This window comes from Macaca thibetana, chromosome 9 (genome assembly GCF_024542745.1).
Source record: "Macaca thibetana thibetana isolate TM-01 chromosome 9, ASM2454274v1, whole genome shotgun sequence".
NCBI classification, from domain to species: domain Eukaryota; kingdom Metazoa; phylum Chordata; class Mammalia; order Primates; family Cercopithecidae; genus Macaca; species Macaca thibetana.
In genome coordinates, this window is record NC_065586.1 from 72,783,844 (window position 1) to 72,798,696 (window position 14,853).

At 42.7% G+C, this 14,853-nt stretch overlaps 1 protein-coding gene across 13 annotated transcripts in view; it reads left to right on the top strand.

Moving 5' to 3' along the window:
- Window positions 1–12,680, top strand: part of RHOBTB1 (Rho related BTB domain containing 1) — a 134,332-nt gene extending 121,652 nt beyond the window's left edge. For 12 of the 13 annotated variants that reach the window (XM_050803032.1, XM_050803033.1, XM_050803034.1 and 9 more), the window contains 4 exons: window positions 3,443–3,593; window positions 7,072–7,160; window positions 9,830–9,935; window positions 10,466–12,680. In XM_050803032.1, the coding sequence (XP_050658989.1) occupies window positions 3,443–3,593; window positions 7,072–7,160; window positions 9,830–9,935; window positions 10,466–10,635 (516 nt within the window). In that variant the 3' untranslated portion in view covers window positions 10,636–12,680. The remainder of the gene's footprint in view (window positions 1–3,442; window positions 3,594–7,071; window positions 7,161–9,829; window positions 9,936–10,465) is intronic. The other variant, XM_050803029.1, reaches the window with a different exon arrangement.
- Window positions 12,681–14,853: the final 2,173 nt, after the last annotated feature.

Here is a 14,853-nt window from a genome sequence, read left to right on the forward strand (position 1 = left end):
AGTAGAGACGGGGTTTCACTGTGGTCTCGATCTCCTGACCTTGTGATCCGCCCGCCTCGGCCTCCCAAAGTGCTGGGATTACAGGCTTGAGCCACCGCGCCCGGCCAAAGAAAAAGGTTTAATGGACTCACAGTTCCACGTGGCTGGGGAGGCCTCACAATCATGGTGGAAGACAAAAGGCACATCTTACATGGCAGCAGGCAAGAGAGACAGTGAGAACCAAGTGAAAGGGGAAACCCCTTATAAAACCATCAGATCTCGTGAGACTTATTCCCTACCACTAGAACAGTCTGGGGAACCGCCTCCATGATTCAATTATCTCCCATCAGGTCCCTCCCACAACACGTGGGAATTATGGGAGCCATAATTCAAGATGAGATTTGAGTGGGGACACAGCCAAACCATATCGCTAATCCAAACATTATTTCATCAAAGAAATGAAATGTTACGTGTTCCTACACACAGAAACAAATTTGTTTGAATATCTGTAAATAAATCCATTATTTGTGTAAGATAAATGCACGTGTATGTAAACATATATGTATGCGAGCATACACATGGTGTAACTGGTGCTAGATTTAGTTGAATAATTATTCATATGTGGATACAGCTGGTTAAAGGGAAGAATAACATTCCAACATCTGTATATTGCAGATGATCTAGCAAGCCCAACAGCTACTTTATTTTAAAAAAATCCCAGTAATAGTTTCAACTCATTGAGTTCTATTTGTTGTAGAGGTTGTGCTGGAAACCTGAAATGATCATGCTTATCAAATCATTTATGGTAATGACTTATGTAACTCATTTATGGAATCATAATTGTTGTTTTCACCAACCATGTCTGAAAGTGGGGGATAAATTCCTTAATATTTCTAGGAACTTTTCTAAACCTTCCCTGTGATATGTTAAGGGACAGGTCTACCTATCTGAAAGGATATTCCCTCTCTGAGGTGGCTAATGTCTGCATAGGATAATAACAAAGAAGGTTTCTATAGCTTAGAACAGTTCTGGAGCCACACTGCCAGAATGCATAAGCCATAAGCACCCTGTAGAATGTGGAGCCATTATACATACATACATAACACACTCTTTCTCTCTCTCACTGTTTCTCTCTCTCTCTTTCTCTGTCTCACACACACACACAGACACACACACACACACACACACACACACACACAGTCATCCCTCAGTATCTGTGAGGGATTGGTTCCAGGACCATCCCCCGACCCGCCCACTCAGACACCAAAATCCATGAATGCTCAAGTTCCTCATATAAAATGGCAATGTATTTGCATAGATCTGTGCACATCCTCCTTTATACTTTAAATTATCTGTAGAGTGTTTCTAATACCTAATACAATGCACATGCTGTGTAAGTAGTTGTTATACTGTATTGTTTAGGAAATAATGACAAGAAAAAAGTCTGTACATGTTCAGAACAGAGGCCGTCATGCCTTTTTTTCAAATATTTTTGATCTACAGTTGGTTGAATCCACAGATGTGGAACCCACAGGTATAGAGGTCTGGCTCTGTGCCTGTGTGTGCCTGAGTGTGTGTGTGTGTCTGAGTGTGTGTGCCTGACTGTGTGTATATGCCTGAGAGTGTGTGTGTGTGCGCCTGTGTGTGTGTGTGCCTGAGTGTGTGGGTGTGCCTGACTGTGTGTGTGTGTGCCTGAGTATGTGTGTGTGCCTGTGTGTGTGTGTGCACGTGCATGTGTATGGAGAGGTGCGATCATATAAAATATATAGATGTAACCATGTTATAAAGATGTAATCATATATAATATATAGATATATATCTTTACATGTTGTATAGAGGTTTATTAAGTATGAGAATTAAGAAGTTCATAACTGGCCAGACACAGTGGCTCATGCCTGTAATCCCAGCACTCTGGGAAGCCAAGGCAGGAAGATAACTTGAGGCCAGGAGTTTGAGACCAGCCTGGGCAACATAGCAAGCCCGCCATCTCTACAAAAAAAGAATTACTAAAATAAATTAGCCGGGCATGGTGGTACTGCCTGTAGTCCCAGCTACTAGGGAGGTGGAGGTAGGAGGATAGCTTGAGCCCAGGCCCAGGCTATCATCAAGCCACTGCTGTCCAGCCTGGGCAACAGAGTTAGACCCTGTCTCAAAAAATGAATAAAATAAAAAAGAAAGAAAAAGAAGTTCATAATTGTTCATCCTTTTGAAGTAGAATTCTTACAAACCATTAGTAAATTATGATGCTTTATTGTTGTAACTCAAACCTGTGCTTCTGTGGCATTAAACGTTTCCAGCACCGCACAGCAATTCTGAACATAAACTTTCGCGTCATACTCCCTGGGTTTAAATCCCAGTCACCACTTCCTAGCTCTGTGACCTTGGACACAAGATTTAAATGAACCTCCTTGAACTTCCATTTCCTTTTCTGTAGAATGGCAAAAGTAAGTCTCTACTCTCTAGGGCAGATATAAGCGTCCAATTAAAGAATGTGTGTGGAAAGCTTAGCGCAGTGCCTGGTTCATAGGATGCCTTCAATTACGATTAATATTTGTAATTGTCGGTATTCCAATAATCCAAGTGGTACAGTTCTGAACGACACCAGGGCCTGTCTCATGGAGTTAGAGACCTAAAATAAAGACTAGCTGCTACACAGTGTACATCTCCATTAATCCATGCCTACCTCTCCAGCTCTCCACCTCCCAGGCAGTGCCTGGCTCTCTAGCACGCTCTAGCATGCATTTATATGGACAACTACAGGCACTCATGAAAGAGACTGTGGGAAGCCTACAGGGGACAGTTCACCTGTACCCAGTCATACTCCCCTGGAAGTCCTAAGCAAAGACTCCTTTGGATTCTCTGAATCTACTGATAACTGATAATGTTCCAGTAGTTCTGAATCCATGTGGTTGTAGGAAAAAATAATGAAGTGTATACGTTATGTAGTACATTGCAATATATTGTGCATATACTGACAGAATGTCGAAATCAAGCTGGTCACTGTGGCAGCTAGGGTGGTTGCTCACCCTCATCCTCTGTTTTGACGTCTTGGAGAGCTAGGCTCCATCATGTCAGCAACAGTGTGGTTTGCAGCTCCCCCCAACACCTGTCGTGTTGCTAGGAGATTTCTTTCCCCACAATAGAGTATTACAAGGTGCTTGGCATGAGGGCCCCTAATGTTATCATACATTTCCAGCCCATTTGTCTGATTTATAAGTCCAAATAGTCGTTTAAAAATTCCACATCAGGCTGTGTCAGGCAGCTCCACTCTTTTGTCATCTACAAATCAAACCATTATGTTTAAAGTCATAAATACAGAAGGATTCCTATGCACAGCCTCAAAGCAGGTGTCCAACACTCGCCAATATCAAGTCACACAGGATATTTACAAGCAGCATAGCCTGAAAATGTGCCCACTCCCTGCTTTCTGCAGCAGAATTTAGCTTTTTGTATAACATTTCAGGTGTATCTCCCGAACATAAACAAGATATCAATGCAAGCAGTATTGGATTATCTCTATACCAAGCAGTTGTCTCCTAACTTGGATCTGGACCCGCTGGAATTAATTGCCTTGGCAAACAGATTTTGCCTGCCACACTTGGTTGCACTTGCAGGTAAGGCTGATGACTCAGGGCCATGCACTGTCTGTCATATTTATCCAAAATCACATTTAAATAAAAATATGTTTACAGAGAATAAAAGTTGATTTTTTATCACGCAAAATAGGACTGTCTTGTGTAGAATGATATGAACTAATCAAATTGCATCAGACAGCCCAATTCAATTCAACAAATACTCCTTAAGCACCCACTCTGTGGTGGACCCTGTTAGGTGATACAGCTATGAAGGTGAGTAATGCATGCCCCCTGCCCTTGAGGCACACGCTCTATGCATGCTGAGTCATTTGTGCACCCCAGAGTTTGAAATAATACTATTTTGTCAACATTATCTCCATAATAACTGCACAGACACAGTCTTTAAGAAGGCGGTAGATGCACTGTTTAGGAAAACAGATGACAGAGCCAGATTGCCTAAGATCAAACCCTGACTCCACCATTTCCAGACGAGGTGACTTTGTCCTGTAACCTTCGCTCTGTGTCTCAGCTTTCTCGCTCTTTAAAATGGGGCTAATATTATTCAGCCATAGAGCTGTTTTGAAGATTAAATGAGTTAAAATATAAAGTCCTTAGAACAGCGTCTGGCACATAGTAAGCATTATGTAAGTGGTTTTCTTAAAGCTATTTTAGAAAATGTTCTGACATTGTCAAGTTCATTTTGGGAGAAAGAGAAAAAAGGGAAACTTGGCTTAACTTCACAAAATCTTATGTATCATTTCTAGATTTGTTCAGTTGGGAAGCTGAAGCAGGTCTGTATAGGATATATGCACTTAAATGGCTGTCGCTGGAATTCAGATCTTCAGCCTCATTCACTTTACACCAGAGGTGTTAAGTCACAAGCTGGGTGTTTATCACTGTTTAGTTGATTCCTATTAACCATCAAAGCAGAAATAAACAGTGCCTGTCTTGTTCACTGGCCTTTCTTCTGAGTGCCTGAGCATATTAGCTTTCGATAAATATTTGTTGAACAATTGAATGAAGATGAGTGTATGAACAAACCAACCGGTCCTATCTGCACTTGATTTTCTGGCAATGTCTTTAGAAAAAATAAAGGATAGGCCGGGCACGGTGGCTCACACCTGTATCCCAGCACTTTGGGAGGCCGAGGCGGGCGGATCACCTGAGGTCGGGAGTTCGAGACCAGCCTGACCAACATGGAGAAACCCCGTCTCAAAAAATACAAAATTAGCCACGCGTGGTGGCACATGCCTGTAATCCCAGCTACTCGGGAGGCTGAGGCAGGAGAATCGCTTGAAACCAGGAGGCAGAGGTTGCGGTGAGCCAAGATTGCGCCATTGCACTCCAGCCTGGGCAAGGAGAGCGAAACTCCGTCTCAAAAAAGAAAAAAAAAAAAGATTATTTTCTCTGTCCTCTGGGCTTCCACTACACACAACCACCTGGAGAACAAAGTCCTCTCTTTGTCCTACTTCCTCCCCAGTTGGATAGAAAAAGCGAGTTGAGGCATCAATATTAGATTTTTTTTTTTTTTTTTTGAGACGGAGTCTCACGCTGTTGCCCAGGCTGGAGTGCAGTGGCGCGATCTCGGCTCACTGCAAACTCCGCCTCCCTGGTTCCCGCCATTCTCCTGCCTCAGCCTCCTGAGTAGCTGGGACTACAGGCGCCCGCCACCGCGCCCGGCTAATTTTTTGTATTTTTAGTAGAGACGGGGTTTCACTGTGGTCTCGATCTCCTGACCTTGTGATCCGCCCGCCTCGGCCTCCCAAAGTGCTGGGATTACAGGCTTGAGCCACCGCGCCCAGCCTAGATTTATTTTTAAAAACTGTTTTTAACCAATATACCTAATAGATCCAAAAGAGGGCGCTAGTTTTTTTAAATACTGACGCTGGGAGGCTTCAGTGGGCAATTACTTTCTTAATGAAACATGGGTTCCAAGCTATCTAACTATCCACAGGTTTTATGACATTAGTCCTGAGGATAAATTTTTATTTTATTTTTGAAATTGTCAAAAGTAATTTGGAGCCAAATCTGCCCAACAAGGTTTGTGATCAATCTCAGACTAGTACCATTTTTGCTTAAATGTTAAGTCTGGCAATGAAAACATGGGATTGATTTCTCCATAAAAGTTTTTTTTTTTTAACTGACCCAAATAAAGCTTTTTGTGTGAACTCTAGACTTCTATGAACAATTAGTTTAGTTATTAAATGCTGTTGTTACTGTTACGATTATTTAATATACAGCTTCCCAAGATGATTCCTTTAATCCTTTATAGTATTTGCTTTGTACTGTCTAGTGTAGAGTGTTTAGAAAATCAGTTTCTAAATGGTGTTTAAATAGTGTTTAAAAATCAGTTTCTAGTGACGATGCTTTGTGAGCCCGTGTTAAATAAATGTCAGGAAATGTTGCAGTTACTTAAAACGACAAAGCCCAGATGACTTCTCTGGGCAGTTTAGTTCCAAATAGTTCAATCCAGGTGAGGAGGTTTGTGCCAAAGAAATCATTCCATTCCCGATACTATATTGACCAGATATAGGCATACTGACCAGTAAGCATGCAGAGCTGGAGCAGAAAGTAAGCGTGATTTAGACAATGTGCTGGATTAGAAAAACAAATGCAATGCTACGGATGACATCAATGTCAAGGACCTAGAAATGCTGAGCCAAGGCTGTACCCTCACACGTCAGTCTCAGAGGCAGGCAACAGCCTTTACAAAGGCAAGAGATGTCTTAGCTTCAGGCCACAATGTAAATTCAGCTTGGAAGCCTTGGACTCAAGCTCCCAAGCAGAAATGGCTCTCCCTACTGCATTTTTGTTACTTCGGACTGCGGGTCTCCCCAGTCTTTAGAATCCAAGAGGCTGAACAATACGTCACCATCTGTAGCTGTTGAGACAGACGTACGCAATCACATTTTTAATTCCTCAAATAGACTCATTCCTATGTCATTCAACCTCTTCACTGTCAGGGGTATTAAGGATTGTGGTGATGTGAGTGGGGAAACTGTCAAACAGGAGCGTGTCTAAAGTCTAGAGGACTCTAGGAAGGTGCTAGAGTGTTTAGAGCCACTCCATCCAGTAGAACCTTCTGCAGTGATGGAAACATTTCATATCTGGATGGTCCAAACAGTGGCCACATGTGGCTGTTGAGCACTTACTGTGGCTAGTGTGAATGAGGAGCTGAACTTTTAATCTCATTTCATTTTAAATAATTTAAGTTTAAATAGTCTCGTGTGGCCAGGAGTTACCATCCTGCACAGAACATTGCAGGTCTGGAGGATTCTGACTATTTTAGAGCCATGAATAAGAGTCCCCAGAGGTGTGGGTGAAGTGGCTGGCACCAGAACCCCAAGTAGTGAAAGACCACACATCAGAGCAGCTTCTGGATTTAATTCAGATGGCTGCCCAGAGCTGTGTCCCACATTTCCTCCCTTCTTAAGTGCTCCCAGACCAACCCTCCAGGCAAGCTACCTGGCTTGCAGGGTGTGGTTTAACATTCTCCGGCCCCCTTTTTCTTCCCCAGAACAGCATGCCGTTCAGGAGTTGACCAAGGCTGCAATGAGTGGCGTGGGCATTGACGGAGAAGTGCTCTCTTACTTGGAATTGGCTCAGGTTTGTATCAGTTTGCTCTTCACCTTTTAAGTGTGTTCAATCAGTTCATGTAATGCTGATGAAACATTCCATTGTTGCATCTGTCTAAATAAAGATGTCACCACTGAGTCACAGAGGCCCCCTGTGAACACTAAGAAGATCTGAGAGTTTTACCTTTCATGTACCATTCAGCCTGCTGGGCTTCATTTGAATAAACAACACGGTCCCCACACCAGTCCCATTGTCGCCTAAGGCACCAGCTTCGCATGTGGGAGAACCACTTGGGGGAGGTTTTGTCTCTCCTCCTTCTTTGAATTCTTGGCCATGTATTTGGCCAAGCACAGACAGTTTCTAGAGTTCCGTGAAGCCCTGTAATGACCCTCTGTTAATGAACATCTCACTACAGCTGTCCTGGAGTTTTCTAAAGCCAGTAGTTGCTAATATTCAGATTGTAATAACATAATCCCAATACAGACTTGCCCTCTTCTTCCAGAGAAGGTCCAAGATTCAGCTCCAGCTTCACCATGGAGTAACTTCCTCAAAGCACAAGCTAAACTCTGCCTCACTTTCCTCATCCACAGGAAATGGGATGACAGTTTGCATCCTACCAACCTTACAGATTATTTTGAGAATCAAGTGGGAGAGAATGTTCAAGAGCGAGCACTGAAGAGTGTAAGCCCTCTTAGAATGCCAGGCACATCTGCAGAATTTTCTAGTCCCTGGCATAGGCTGATTAACAATGAATTTACACTCTGAGGGAACTAAGAATAAATGCCTCCGTCTTTTCTTCAGCCTGTTGGGTTTGGCTTCCTGTGCTCCCTCTTTCCGTTAAGACAATGGCTTACTAAGTCTTAGGTCAGTCCATTTAAATCAATATTTCTCAATCAAGGGAAAGGAGGTGGTTTTAGGGGGAGGAGGTGGCATCTAGCAGGTGCTGCTCAGGCCCTTCCTACTGTGGCCAAAGGAGATGACTCAGGTGCAAAAGGGGGAAAAGGCGGAATTGAACTTTACAGCGACCGATTCATTTTGACTTAGCATTCAGCAAATATTTGTTGTTTTTCTCCCCAAATACCAGGCACTGCCCTAGGCAAAGGATGTGTACATATAAATGGTAGATCCTCTGCCCCAGGGCAATCATAGGCAAGTAAAGGAAACAGACACAAATACAAATTATTAAAATCCAATTAGGGATTACAGTGAAACTGAGAGTAGACATCTAATGCAGTCGAATCAGCAAGTCCCCATCAGAACTGGTTGTCCACACTTGGAATTTAGGGTCTTTTGAAACAGTTCTGGGGGATGGTTTATAACTTGTACTCGCTCCAGCAAGTATTCCTCCTAGAGAAAAATGTAATGATCCGGAATTTCATATCGGGACCACTCACTTGAGGGAATGATTTGCAGTTGTGTCTGTGTCTGTTTGTTGCACTGTGTTCCCACCTTACCCCCACACATACCCACTACAAGGAAATAATATGATTATTGCTAAGCCCTGACAAGCCTTGGCAGGACGAGCTTAGGATGGATTCTCTCATGTCTTAGCTCGTCCATTAGACCCTAACCCAGTGATGTGCTGGTAAGTGTTTAACAGTCAGCTTGGGGGCAAGTGGGACCCTAATCTGTTACATTTGCCAATTTCTATTATATAAATACTCCCATCATGGCTGATTATAACATATGAAGTCACTAAACTCAAAGTAGGGAAGAAATGCACACAATTGGCTCTTTCAAGCTGGGACAAGCCCACCCGGCGGAACACTGCCCTAGTCTTGTTTTCAGAGAGAAATCTAACAGCAAGAGAAGTTGGAAGCACCAGCTAAAACTGTCTCTGATGTTTGGGTTGTGATTTTCAGTGAGTCTCTCGAGTGGGTTTCTGAGATCTCTGGCTTTTGGCCTCACAGTGGAGATACAGGGCCGCAGAGGAAGCGTGCTGTAGGTTCTAAGGTTCCACCCGACCAAAGAAACATCAAGAGCGACAGACAACAGAAGGGGTGTCAGAGAAGGGCACAAACGGAAAGAGCGAGGGATCACGGCAGGCCCGCCAGGTCTGGAGAGGGAATGGGGGAGTTGACAGTTGATTTTTGAGCATCTCATATTTTTCAATCATAGCTACCTCGCTGCCACGTTCCTGAGCATTGCTTAGAAAGGAAGGGTGAAGTATCTGGATCTCTCCACCCTGCCCATACTGCCTGCTCTTCTTATGTAACCAAAGGACAGGTATAGGACAGTCACACATTCTGCAGTCTCCTCTTTCGGATCTTGGCCCCAGCAAGCTGAGCCCTGACATGCGACACGAAGTATTCCATTGCCGAGGCTTCCTTAAACAGAGATGACATCGCTGCTTTCTGCCGTGGGCTGGTGTCTTCCAGAGGCCACGGTTGCTTAGCACTAGAGGGCCAGGTGGCAGGGGACGGTGAGAGGGCGAGGCATACTTTAAGCTCGTGATTTGATACAGCAATTATTTTTGGTGCACCTAGGACAGTGGGAAAGGGAGGGGTGTGCCCAGCACTACACTGGCTGGCATCAGAGCCATGGCCAAAGTCAAAACATTGAGGTCAAAACAAGAGGTTTACCAAATTAGTTATATAAGCCCTTCATTTATTTTCACCCTTACGATGGCTTCCCCAATTTCTTTGTAGCCCCTTTTTAGAAAATAGAGTCTTACCCTCCTTTTGCTCACTTTTCTGCAGTTTCACAATGCCCACCAGTTGGCCGCCTGGTGTTTGCACCACATCTGCACCAACTACAACAGTGTATGCTCCAAGTTCCGCAAGGAAATCAAATCAAAATCTGCAGGTGAGACTGTGCGAAGCCCCCATTCATCCAGCTCTCCTCACCTCTCATGGAAGCTTTTACCTTCTATGTCCCTGGAAAGGAACACAGTCAGCAGGCAGCTCACGGATAATTCCTTGAGACTAGCTGGTGGTCACGTATTCATGTGAGATGACATAAAGAATAGAAGGCTGGGAATTCTCTTTGAAGAACTTGATGCTGAGGGGAGTTGGCTGGGCTGGAGTCCATGGTGCCCTGTTGCAGAGAGCGCAGAGGTGGCGGGCTTCCCCTTGTTTAGGGAGGCAAGCTTAGGAGCAGGCTTAGACTCTCAAATCAGGTGGTCCTGGGTTCAGGTTCTCTGTGCCCAGCCGCATGACTACAGGCAAGAGATTCTTCCTCTCAAAACAGTGTCACTTTTTGCAAATGACCCTAATCACAGTCCCTGCCACATCACGTTTTTGAGAGAATATTCGAGAAGCTTTAAGCTCAAGGCCTAGCACGTAAAAAGCGTCAATGAGCTGCAGGTCTTATGGTCTGATTCTTTCCTTCACCAGACAACCAGGAATACTTCGAGCGGCACCGCTGGCCCCCCGTGTGGTACCTGAAGGAAGAAGATCACTACCAGCGTGTGAAAAGGGAACGAGAGAAGGAAGATATTGCACTAAATAAGCATCACTCGAGACGAAAGTGGTGCTTCTGGAATTCATCTCCAGCAGTGGCCTGAAGAGGAAGAGGAAAAAAAATCGGTAATCTGATCCACCACTTTTCAAAGCACTACTGTAAAATTCGTCTTATTAGAGATACGACATAGTTCAGGTTTCAGACACTGACCTTCCTCCACTTTTGTGCATTTATCTTTGTTAGGATCAAAGCACAAGCTCACCATCAATGAGCCTGGACAAAAAGGGAAGCTGACTCTCACTGCATTCCTTAAACTGATATGTATATTTTTTTTTGTTAGGAGGCTTAATAAACTTTAGTCTGTTATTTTGTTTCTTTTTATACAAAGAAAAAAAATCCAGCTTTCATGTTTCTGATTCCAAATTGGAAAATATTTTTATATGGTCTCTTGTATTTTGTTGAAATGAAAATACTGTGTATTACTTTATTTTACAGGCCACAATTGACTATGAAGTCACCCTGTGATTCTCTTTGCCCACATGACCACCGAGCATTATTACGTAATTAGAGGGTTATCCTATTGTTGTGAAGGGAAGGAGGGGACTGAAATCCCCCAAAGTGCAAATTAGAGAGTGTTTAATCTTTTTTCTGTTGAATAACATCGGTGTAATTACAAAGTCAACTCCAAGAATGTGTATTTACAATATTTGCCGTGTTAAGTGCTGGTAATTATATGGTTATATGTGCCATGTAAAATATAGTGATATCAAATATTCTGTTGTTTCCAATGTCTAGTTGCAAGAGGATAATCTTTATAATCATTAGAAGGGCTTATTAAATCCCAGCATTATCCAGGGCAAACTCACTGGTGGACCTGAATACGTAAGATACCATTAGTGCGCTGGTGTTCCGATTGCTGTATTAGGGTTTACGTCTCTCAGTATTCCTTGAACTTGCCATGCTTCTGCATGCAGATTCTTCACTGACTTGAATTGAGATGGGCAAGGGAAAAGGTCCCTGGACTCCCTCCTGCCATCTACAGGCTTGTCACATCTCACCACCAGAAACAGGCTTCCTCAGGCTTCTCACCTGTGGCCAACTTCACTTTCTAAGACCCATATTTTTAACTCTTCCCAGGGAAGATTCATGTTTCTGCAGAAGTAGGCTAAGGCAGACCACCCACTTCTGCTGAAATGCATTGGGAGCCTGTGAAAGCACACAGCTGGAGGCTGGGCGCCTGCGTTCTCCTACACGGAAAGGAATCTCATTCCAAGAGTCTAGGAAATGGTGCTATTGTGAGTTAGTTCTGACTCTTTCTCATTCTGAGTTTTCAGTGTTAAACTAGAAAGTGTGAGAGCAGGGGAGCTTTTGTGAGGCAGTCAGTCATTGCTTCTCTGCAAAGTAAAATGTTACAGCACACATACACACACAGAGAGCATTTCGAGGCCACAGCTCCACACCTGCCATGGGATGTTATGTGGCAGGGGATGGGGCTCATTCTGTTGGGAGGTCAAGTTACCAATGCCAAGGGCTGTTGATTTTGTTTTTATTTTTATTTTTTCTTCTAGCTTTTCAGAAGATGGAAATGAGACAGTTAAGTCCAAACCCCAATGTTGACAGCCATATGCATTTGCAAATCTATCTAGATTACAGATGGGCATTTATTACTGGCAGTGGAAACATACCAGATAGAAGATCTTGGGAGAGGCCCAGAGATGCAGCACCTTGTCATGACAAAAGAGGAGGCAGCAGAGGAAGGATAGTTACAAATGCATCCACCTTAATTTTTTTCAATAGGCTTGTACATCTTATTAATGGAAGGAGAAAGGAGACAGGAGAGGATAAATGTCAAGATGCAGAAGAATTGACATGTATCCCATCATAAAATGGTAGAAGTTGAGTTTTCAATGAGTAGTCATAGTTGAATTTTTACAACCAAAGCTCCCATTTGATTGTAATCTTGCCAAAATGTAATGGACGTATAAATGAACTTGGGGTATAAGCAATAATATCCACTAGTGTTGTTATCAGCTGCTGTAACCAAGTGGCTGGTTCATTTGGTTGATGCTGATTATGGCCTTTAACCATGGTGGTTTCTTGTGTGTTTTTTATTTCACAAAAAGCCAATAAAATTGTTTAGCTATAAAATGCCTCCAGTTTTGTTTTAAGGACAGACGTCATATTGTGTGTGTAATTTAACAGCTTTTTTTAAACTATCAATCAAAACATTGAGGGTGCTGGGTCATGGGAGCTTGTGCATGCTCCAGTAACAAAGCAGCTTGAATGACTTGTCATTTTTGTATTCGGTGGTGTCAGCAGAGATTCCAGTGTCATAATGTAAATGAAGTGCCTGGCGCTTTGTTCTTGGCTAACACAGTATGTCACTAGACATAGTGCCTGGGGCCGGGTAGGGGGCAGGGGGAGAAACTACAACTATCCTAAAGGACTTAGTATAATCTGGGTTTAGATAGTTTCCGCCAGCAGTTAAGTGATAGGTCTGAGTTGCTGAGTTCAGGAAAAGTTTCTTGAAAAGCAGGTCTGAGAAAGCCTTTGTGAAAATGTCTGGACAATTTCTGGACTTCTAGGTAATAATTTACCCAAGCTCAGAGGGAAGAAAGTCTCCAGTGAGATTTCACTGCGGGGCTTTTCTGAGTGACAGGCTACCTATAACTCTATGGGAAGGTGCTGACCACTGTAAGAAATAGCTGTGAAAAGAAGACAATGAGATTCCCAACACCTTTCTACCTTTCAGAGGTGGGTGGTCCCAGTCATGGCACTTATTACATAAAGCATACCAGTTTCTTCTTCCCTGTAGAAAGTCTTGGTCTAAGTTTCTGGGAGTAATGTCTGGCAAATCATCAGGGATGTCAGCACATTGTGTTGGCATTCTTTTTCTTTTATGTAACTTCAGCAAAGTTTCCTATACTGGCATTTTGAGAACCACAGACACTGCTGGTCTAGATGGAACTCCAATATTTTCATTATGGACACTCAGAAGCAAAAAGTCCAATGTTTCTAAGAGGTTTTTTCATGCTTGCTTCCAATGTATGGTATATTAGTTGTCAAAATTCCGTTTTTCATCACTATGACACTGGCTAGGCAGAAGAAATACTACTAGTCAGAGGAAAAAAACAAAGTGAATCTTGAGTTTGGAAACAGTTTTATGAGTTCAACACTTCTGAATGAATGCTTATCTGCAAGCTGAAGATTTGCCAGCCCTTTTCATGAATTGGATTTTTTTTTAATTGGCACAGAGATAGATAGATAGATAGATGATAGACAGACAGAGATCTCCTAGTTGGATTCTGGTGGGCAAATAGCAATAATTTCTCTTTTCTAGAAGAATGTGACTGTTGCATAAAAGTCATAAAGGTAAAAGTTAGCCAGGGAGAATGCATTTGTGTTGTACGTGTATGTGTGTGTAACCAGAAGCAGCATAATGAAGAAAAGGACAATTTTTAAAAAAAAAAAAAAAGAAGGAAGGGAGGGAGGGAAAGGACCACTGAGGAAAGACACAGAATTGAATTCAACACTGTGAGTCACGGATATATTATTTATTTCAAAGTGCTAAATTAAGTCGAGAGATTACTGCATATCCCTCGACGTAATTTATTTTATGATGAAGACTGCTTTCTTGAATTTCCAATTAGGAAGCAGGTGATATATGCATCATGAAAGGTTTAGACTTAGAAGTGAAGACACTGGGGTGGCAATACTAGTGACCTTCTTTAAAAGCTACATTTCTGTAGAAGTAATGCTATACCCCTTGACTGCATTAGAAAATTCTTCCCTGTGCTGACAGTGCTTCTAAATTGGATATTTTTACTTGAGCCATTTATATGCATAGTTTCTTACTGGGCTGATATACAGGTGCTCATCAGTTAGATATTTACAGACTGTAGCCTATGAAATATGAAAGTAATTTATGAACAGGTAACTCTTGGGTGGAAACCAAGCAATCATGCAGTTGATATCCACAGACATGAAAGCATTATCAACAACAGTAGCAAACGTGAAGCGACCTGCCTCTTCTGTCATTCAGTTTCCACAGTGACATGGATTTCCAACAGAACATAGATGAAATGGGTGTTACCTAAATGTGGCCCCATGCTTCGAAGGAGTATTTAAGTTCTTTGAATATGTTCTCAATCCCAAATACAAGAATGGTTAGATGTTACAGGCAATCAGTGAGGACAGAATTGATTCATTTCTTTCCACTTGGATGCCAACCAAAGTCTGACTATTCTTAAAATTCCCTTCCAATATGGTAAAAAAAAAAATATATATATATATCCTTTGATTTGATGATTCATGGTAGTCC